The sequence below is a fragment of the Fragaria vesca genome, linkage group LG3 (genome assembly GCF_000184155.1).
Source record: "Fragaria vesca subsp. vesca linkage group LG3, FraVesHawaii_1.0, whole genome shotgun sequence".
NCBI classification, from domain to species: Eukaryota; Viridiplantae; Streptophyta; class Magnoliopsida; order Rosales; family Rosaceae; genus Fragaria; species Fragaria vesca.
Window position 1 is genome coordinate 13,277,495 of NC_020493.1, and position 9,129 is coordinate 13,286,623.

General features: G+C 37.7%; 1 protein-coding gene across 1 annotated transcript; it reads right to left on the minus strand.

Moving 5' to 3' along the window:
* Positions 1-2,475: 2,475 nt before the first annotated feature.
* Positions 2,476-5,428, minus strand: LOC101312326 (probable phytol kinase 3, chloroplastic-like). The gene is made up of 6 exons (XM_004294263.1): positions 4,991-5,428; positions 4,108-4,175; positions 3,898-4,029; positions 3,262-3,377; positions 3,020-3,134; positions 2,476-2,927 (listed from the first exon to the last, which is right to left on the minus strand). Exons 1-6 carry the CDS (start codon positions 5,330-5,332, stop codon positions 2,750-2,752), a joined length of 951 nt encoding a protein of 316 aa, XP_004294311.1. The 5' UTR covers positions 5,333-5,428; the 3' UTR covers positions 2,476-2,749.
* Between the last annotated feature and the right edge of the window lie 3,701 nt (positions 5,429-9,129).

Consider the following 9,129-nt stretch of genomic DNA (forward strand, 5'->3'; position numbering starts at 1 on the left):
TTACTTACTTACTTACTTACTTACTTACTTACTTACTTACTTACTTACTTCTACTCTCTCTCTCTCTCTCTCTCTCTCTCTCTCTCTCTCTCTCTCTCTCTCTCTCTCTCTCTCTCTCTCTCTCTCTCTCTCTCTCTCTCTCTCTCTCTCTCTCTCTCTCTCTCCCTCTCTATACTGCGCTTTCTATTAGTTTTCTGCTTTTCATTTCAATAATCCATGGTTTCTATAGGGGCAACAAACCCTAGCCGCACTACTTTCTCCTTCGGCGTCTAGCGCCTTCCCTATGGCACTTGTCGCCATACTAGCGGCTCTAGTTGATCCCAGCGGAGTTCCATGCCATCCCAGCAGAACTTGTTGATCTCAGCAGTGTGAGCCGAACAACCATCCTTTAGCCAGTAGCAAAGATTCATCCCCGGCGAGTCTCTGTGGGATTTCTGTTGTGAGTTTTGTCTTTCTCTCTTCCGGCGGCTTTCTTATCAACATTCATATTGGCTGTGTTCTAGATTCGCGGGAGATCATTCAGTTTCCTTGGTCATCCATATCCTAGGAGGAGGGGAGGCCTCCTGACGAGAGGATGCTCTACAAGAAGTCGAGTGCACCTCCGTCACATATGACAACCCCTCAGTTTGGGAGGGGGTGTGACTAGCCCTAACAACAAGGGCAAGGAGGTTGGTTAATTTCGTTGTTTCTTACCTAGACATATGATGGAAGACTATTCTTGTTTAGATTTCGGTTTTACTCCGTTATACATCAATTGAGGTCCGTATGCAACAGGTATTACCGCTACATGAAATTTAAATATGAATAGTTGGAAGTTAGGTGTGATAGGCTTAACTGAGCATATTTGTAATGAGTGCTACATGTCTCTTTGTTAGTGATTGTTGCCAATTAGACTTATTAGTCGTGAGTAGGCAAATTGATGTAAGTGTCTTATGGCCGTGGATAAGTTAATGGAATTGTCTATTTTCTAAAACAAAAACAAAAACAAAAAACAAATCCATGGTTTCTATCAACTTATACCCTAAGCTTTTTGACCTCGATCTTGAAGTTTTCCTAGAGCTCACTTGAAACTTTATATTTGACAATCGTAGGAAGCTCTCCTTTTATTAACAGAAGAATTCAAAACTATCTAAAAGTCATCGATGTTTCTCCATCAACCACATGAGAAGACACCTTGTAAGATTCCATATGAACACTTACCAATCTATCGTTATATGGTGCGTTAAGCAATTAAACAGTTGAGCACAAGCACGCGTACGACGCGATGCTTGTTTTGTAGCTAGGAACCCCCAACACGGTTTCGTAACCACAAATCATTATCAAAGCTCTAGATCTCATAGAAGTTTGGTCCAGAGTGATGGGCCAACACTAAAAACCAAAAGGATAACAACTGAAGCTTGGTCCATAAATAACTCGGGACAATAACATCACCCTCCATATTTAGTAATGAGACACCGCCCCTTGGAATCTCTCTGATAATACACGCATCCAGATTCATACAAGCAATAGTATTAGTCGAACATTTCACACTGACAGAAAGAAAGAAAGGACTGCTAGAACAATCTTCCATAACTTAGCAAACAAGAGAAGGAGATGATATTAGCTCTAACGGCAACATGGGCTGCAGCAGCAGCAGAACCTCATCACAAACTTCCAGCTATGTCATCAGCAGTAGTACCTTCCATGGCTCCTAATAACCAAGATGGGATTCTGTTCTTGGATGACAAGCACTATGCTTTGCATGGGGAGATCATGTTGGTGGTGCTTATTGTTCTTTTTATCGCTTTCGTCTCCTGTCTTGCTGTGGTCACTCGTCTCCGGCGAGCTAGGGCAGTCGAGGAGGACATGGTGTCGAAGAAGCCGTGCAGCTGTTTTGAATTGCTATGCTGTTTGGTGAGGAAGAAGAGGAACAGAGGAGATGAGGATGCTGCTGCACCAGCTGCAGCTCCACTTAGGGGCAATAATGAGATACCAGAACGTCTACCTCATCAGAAGTAGAATAGCTCTACTTGGTGTTTGCTTTGTATGGCTAACCTTTTAGTCCTCTTGCTATTCTTGTGGCTGTGAGCCTTCTATATCTGAGCCATTGTTAAATGCCTGTTTAACCCTTACACTGATATCTTCTGTATTTTTGTTGTATGATTCTTTCTGGTATATATATGATTTGCTACTTCAGTTGCCTCTTTTAATCTTCACCACTAGTTTTGGATGATTTTCTTCATGAGATGAGAAAGCAATGAAAGATTGAAAGGTACAGTTTTCTGAAACTTGAGTCGGTATATTGACCTAATAATTTGAAGGCCATGGTTCCAAATTGATGGGAGAATTCATCATTTTTAGCTTTTGCATTTTGGAAGCGAGTAATTGACCTAATAATGCTACAGTATAGACACCATCTATATATCATCCCTACTTCAAAAAAGCCAAAATTAGAAAAATACTTTGTGCCTCTAGTATAATTGAATGTGAAATTCAGGGAAAAAAAATGAAAATATAGCATTGATCACACTAAATGTTTCACAATACAAGAATCAACCATGCAGGGTTGGTAAGTCACCTGCATCGTCATCTGAATTTCCGAGATCTAGAGTATCAAAGTTTCATCCTTTTTTTTGTCTGTCAAACTAAGGAGAAACTATGCTAGAGTGAGTACACATAGCCTACATTCATACAACATTCAATCAAGTTTGCCAAATGCAATTCATTGCATTCCCTACAATCTGCTATCTACAAGCTAGGACTAAGCAAATCAGAAAATAAAACTACCAACTAGTATAGAAGTAAGTGGAACTGTTAGGTTGTCATCAAGCTCGGTGCTTATGGGAAGTGATTCCACCAGTGCTGAAGCAAGAGACACAACCAAAAAACCCAAAACCATGTCCCAGCTCTTGTCAACAAATCCAAACTTAGAGAAATAGTACATATACCTGTTACAACATTACCGAGCATTAAGAAACTTGCTAGATATGATGTTCAGTCCAGGTCTAAGTGAGGAGCAAAGTAAGCCACAAAAACTTACCCAATAGATGATAGAAAACCAGCAGATGCCATCGCCACACTACCAGCTATAGATTTGTTTCTGTTATATGGTATTTTTTGGGTACCAAAACGCCTACCAACAACGTCTGCTAACCCTGTTACAAGCACATGCAAATATTTGTAAGCCTTCATAAGAAGTTGACAAGTTCTAAGCATCTCTGTAGAATAGCAATTTAACAGCTCATCACAGAAGAAAAGACAGACTGAATCAACTAAATGTACCATCTCCAGCACACAGGTTGCATATTAATGCAATTGCAACAGGGGAAGTTCTATAATAGACTACACAAGCCCAAGTTATGGCTGTGGCGTAGTAGAGTGGTCCCTTGAGAAGTTCCCTGATGCACGGAGTAAAGGTAAAGGTGATTTAACAAATCATATATGATAGTTTGTGTAACCAATTAATGGCAATAAGCAGAAGAGAAACTTTGTCTATTGTCATTTCTCACACATGGTTCCCTGATGCACGGAGTAAAGGTAAAGGTGATTTAACAAATCATATATGATAGTTTGTGGAACCAATTAATGGAAATAAGCAGAAGAGAAACTTTTTCTATTGTCATTTCTCACACATGGTTCTCTTGTGCAAAAATATTTAAAATGTTCTAATAGATATAATATATAGGTCTTGTATGTCTATCCAGAGGAGAATTTTTGTGCAATGTACTTGTTTTACACTAATAATGCAGTAATATGTTTCCCATAAGAAACGGTCGACAGGTGAGGTTACTTCAATAACGAAGAACGAATGCTCTAGGTGGTGCCAATTCCAAGTACAGATTTACAAATCTGGCTTCATGCCTCCATGGCAGACATAATTTAGAACGAAATCTCCCAAAGTAGGTATTAAATGATTACCTATAGTCATTATATCTGCTCATCGACTTCACTGTTGCTTCATCTTTCATTATTCCAAGTCCCAGTAGAAGCATTCGTATGATATTAAGGCCTGGAATAAGAGATGCTAAAAGTGCTCCTTGGTAGCCCGAACTGTAATTATATAAAATACCTATAATCAGGCTGATCAATCAAAATGTTATTGCAATGACTACTTTGGCCATTCATTACCTGAATAGCGGCCAGCAAAGCATAAAAACAAGGCCAATGCTGATATGCACTAGCTTCCTGTTGAGTTTCTACAAAAGATGAGACGACCAACTTTAGATGTATAGGCTATTAAGACAAGTTCTGTTAAGAATGTAAAGCTATCTTTTATCATCATGATTTCTTATCACTAAACTACAACTATGAAAATATTTTTCCTTCCGAACACAATGTAGGATCACGTTTCCCTGCACCTGTATCTCAATAAGGATAACCACCATCCAAAAAGTCTAAAAACAATATATTTACTCGAGCATTAGAGTTTCTGATAATCAGGTTCCTACACTACAATTGAAATCAATGTAAGCCATGTCAGTTTCTTGATAGAAATCTGTTCCTTAAGTTCATCATAAGAAGTCCAATACTAAGAATATGAATTAGATCAATGACAAATTCCAGACAACCAAAAAGATTGTAAGAGGGATGATCAGAGGTCAATCTCAATCGATCACTCTCTTGCTTCAGTTTTAACGCAAAACGATCACTGATAACACGGCACTACTTAAAACTCTGCAAGCATTATCAGCATCAGTAACTCCCACAGAGGTAATGAACCACCAAACACTCACTGGTTAAGCTTTACAAGTGACTCTTCAACCATACCTCTACTAAGAATTAAGCCGAAAAAGAACACAATCTGGGTCCTATCCTTCACTTCTGCTATACTTAAATCAGCCTACTTCAACCCACTTAGTCAAGTGTTTGAATTGTAGTTGTAATTAGTTACCAAGATCAGTGCTTTCCCACAAACCAATCAAAACCCAACAATCCCAAACACAAAATTACAAGGTAGCAACATAGTACAACATAAGGGTACTTAAACTGAAGCGAAACATAAGAATCCGACCTGATCGAAGACCCCGCGTTTGGCGGTTTGTTCCCACAACAGAAGAAAGAAAGTAGCCACACCACCGGAAATGGCGGTGGCGCAGATATCAGCGGCGACCGCGTTTTCCGGAAGCATAGCGGCGGGAGCTGACGTCACTCGTCGGCGGCGAGGAACACGAAGGTCAGTGATTGGGTATCTGAGAGTGGCAGCAGGGAGAGAGTCTGGAATTGAAGCTGGAGTGAGACGAAGGCAAAGAAGAGTAGAGGTAAAGTAAGTGAGCGGTGGAGAATGGCCAAACTGAGGGAGCAGGGAACATGGGGTAGGTAGTCTGGCTGGATATAAGGCCCGGCAGGGGTGCATTTCTGGGTGTGTTGAATGACTTCACCTTCCTTTTATTTTTTTATATTTCCGGATCAACTGTCGAAGGCCCGAAGGGTCATGTGCTCTGCAGTCACTCTTGAACTACCTGACGTACTTTTTTTTTTTTCGTTTTGAACCCGACTTCAATGATAATAGCTAGTCATCTTAAGGTGACTTTAACCAATGAACATGGTACACGTGTCTATTTTAAAAGATTTGGCTGTAATTTAAAGACATAACATGGGGTTTTTGATATTTGACATATTTGTTTATGATTATTATTGATATTTGTCTATCTCTTATTGGTGTTTGTCTCCTATAAGTTTGTCTCCTATAAGTGACCATAACTGGTCACCCGAGTTTGCAGAAGATCAGGCTTACAAATCACATAGATGAGTTCATTTTGTAGCAAGTAAGGTGGCTGCAAGGTAAGGTAATTTAACCAATTGAACCCTTGTAAGCCTGATCTTCTGTAAACTCGAAAGGCACAACCATGAACCCAATGCCATAGATGAGTTCATCATAGACAACTTGAAAAGATTATCCTCGGCTCTCAAGATTGCATTCTTGGATGACATCTGAACAATTTATTTGTGGCTGCAAGGTTTCTTCAATGTGGATAATCATATCAAAACAAGCTCTTTCTTCTTTAACCTCTTGATCATCATGGTTGGTTTCTTGTCAGACTTCTTTCGCTAAAGGCTTGATTTTAATCTTGCGTGACTCCCACCTAATTAAATAGGTATTGTCTTTGCAATAACCACAATTGATGCTTTCATGCCATGGTCTTCCGAAAAGCACATCAGTGTCATCCATGCCAATCACATGACAAGTAACATCATCGTTATAAAATTCTCCTATATAGATGGGAACTTTACAAACCTTTGTTACATGTGCATGACCATCAATCCAATATGAATCACTCAACTTCACTATGGGTAATTGAATGTAATCAACAACCTTACTTGCTACAAAATTCTCTTGCAAGTTGATGTCAATTATTGCCGACCATACCTTGTCTTTGATGAAACATGTTGTTCTTAAGTCGTTGTAATCTGGCGATGTGAATACCCAACGTTCCATGCTAGCTTCTTCTTCTTCTTCTTTCTTTTCGTTTTTTTTTTTTTTTTTTTTTTTTTGAATTGATGAGGTTAACCTAGGGCGAATCCCTTGGTATGTTCCTCTTCAATTTTGGATAGATACTCTACAACCAGCGTTGTTGAGGTTGGCGGGGTGAACTACTCCCATGGACCATCGTCTGCTAAGGAGCGGGCGTAACCCGCTCTGATACCAAATGATGCAGGAAGCGTGAACACGATAGTAGGCGGCTCTGTCAAGCGTTGAAAGCCAACAGAGATAACATTGAAATTCACCAACGGCAGCCTTGAATCCACAAGACTAGGGTTTCTCGAATTCATGAGAAGTTTTTGGAATCCACAGGATTTTGAGAAAACTCAAAAGTTTTATTAAGATGAAAAGATTGCCCTAATACAAAGCATGATGGAGCTTTTATAGGCATCCATACTAAGAATTACAATCATAATCTAACAATGAAACCTAAGAATCCAAATTAAAAAGGAAACAAATAACCCTAAATAAAAGAATCCTAAAAAGAAAAGAAAACTACCCTAAAAATACTAAATCACAAATCGGACAGTTAAGACGACATCTTTTGGCTTAAATCTGAAAGGGCTCACGTTAGTGAGACTTGTAGATCTCGTCATTCCTATTCCGGAAATGTATGATACGTCCCAAACGGACGTTATGGCCAAAAGTAACTCCAAATCAGATTTAACGCGACAAACCCGAAAAGTCCAAAACAACATTTTCTTGAATATTACAGCGGCTAGCAACCTCATGATACGAGAACTACCGATCTTTAAATCATTCTTTTTTATTATTCGACGATTCCTTACTTTTATTTTTTTATGTTTAAATTTGGCTCATTCTCGTTCTACATCATGATGACTTTTCTCTTTTCTTTTTGGGAAAATTACATAGTAACACGTAACCAAATTTACAAACACAAAAAACTCATTTTTAATAATTCTTATATAATAAAGGACACAAGTCCAGACCCACCACCAATAAATATCAAAGTTAACTTCGAAGTTTACCGTAAAATGACCATAATATCCAGTTCTCTCTCTCTCTCTCTCTAAGCCCAACCCATGCTCGACCACCTATGCGTCACCGACGTAATCGATCACCCTCAAAAACTCCACCAGAAAAGCTGGTCCCAACGACGAAAACACCGCCACGTCGAATTAGCCTCATGGATTTGATAGGATTTGTCAATCCGATTAATCGATCTGAGCTTCCACATGCTCCTCCGCCATCGCGCGCCAAGCAAGACTTCTTTCACATCATCGCCGACAATGTGGAGGAACTTTTCTCCTCCTCCCTGCAGATCTAATCCCTCATGCGGTGTTGGCGCAAGGTGGCAACAATAGCAGCTTGATTTCTGATCTAGGTAGTAGGGATAGACGACGTTTTTCGATTGCAATTGATTCGAGCCGCTTGATTTTTGCACATGATGGTAAGATTTGGGCGACGGTAGCAAGATGTATGATCTGGGTGACAGTAGCAGGATGTATGATCTCGGTTTTGTTATTAAGAGTTTTCTTATTTTTCATAATACAAGGAAAAAGCAAAAGACTATATATGAAAATTTTGAGAATAACTAATTAAGAAATTAAAAAAGGGGCGGATTCATGGCATACAAGATTATAATCAAAACATCATCCATTAGATCTAACAAAAATTAACGGTTTAGATTAGTCATAAAACTAAATCTTTTTTCTTTTCTTGTCTTTTTCTTTAATTCAATTTATGAAATCTATCTAAATAAAAATTCATGATTACAATTCTCCATTTGGAATATAATTAAGAGGAAATAATTCGTTTCCTATTGAAACTCATTTACTAGCTAGTGAGGAAAGAAAACAAATTTTGTCTCATAGACATGCTTATTTCAGAGTTCCTTTTTTTTTTTTTTTTTTTTATATCAAAAGCTTATGGTTGTTTATAGCATAAGATGATCTGAGTACTTCCATATACATAATATGATCATAAGTTTTCCAATGTGTTGTGGCAGACATTATGTGGATAATTTTTTTTTTCTTTGAAGAAAAAGAGGTAGATGATGATGGTACTTCTAGTAAATGAGTTTCAAATCAAATAGAAACCACCAGCCATTACCGTCCTATTAATAGTATTCCAAAATGAGAGTAGGTAATCACATTAATTTTTATTATGTTTTTAATAGATAGATTTCATTAATTGATTTAAAGAAAAAAGAAAAGAACATAAATTGTTTTTAATTTTTATGACTAGTCTCAACCGTTAGTTGTTATTAGATCTAATAGTTGATATTATGGTTATAATTTTGATTATACTCTTGTATGCCACAGATCCGCCCCCAATTAAAAATGTTAAGAGTTTCATTAATTTGTATCATGAAAATTATTTACTCTTTATCTTATTTCTTTTATCAATTACTACTAATAATTTTTTTATATTTTAAAATATTTATTTAATCAATTATTACGTTACTTTATATATTCGTTGAGACATACATTATTTTATGCATTTAGCGAGATTCCTAGTAATATACACCGGTCCCAAGTCGTGATTAGAGAAAATTAATATTTGATCGAGGTTATTAATTTATCAAATATGATGAAGTATAAAGTGTAGAGACAAAGAGAGATAACAATATAATCATCATCATATTCATTAATAGGAGCTTTTTATATAGGGAATTACAAAGTACCAATATGATAATGATAAAGAAT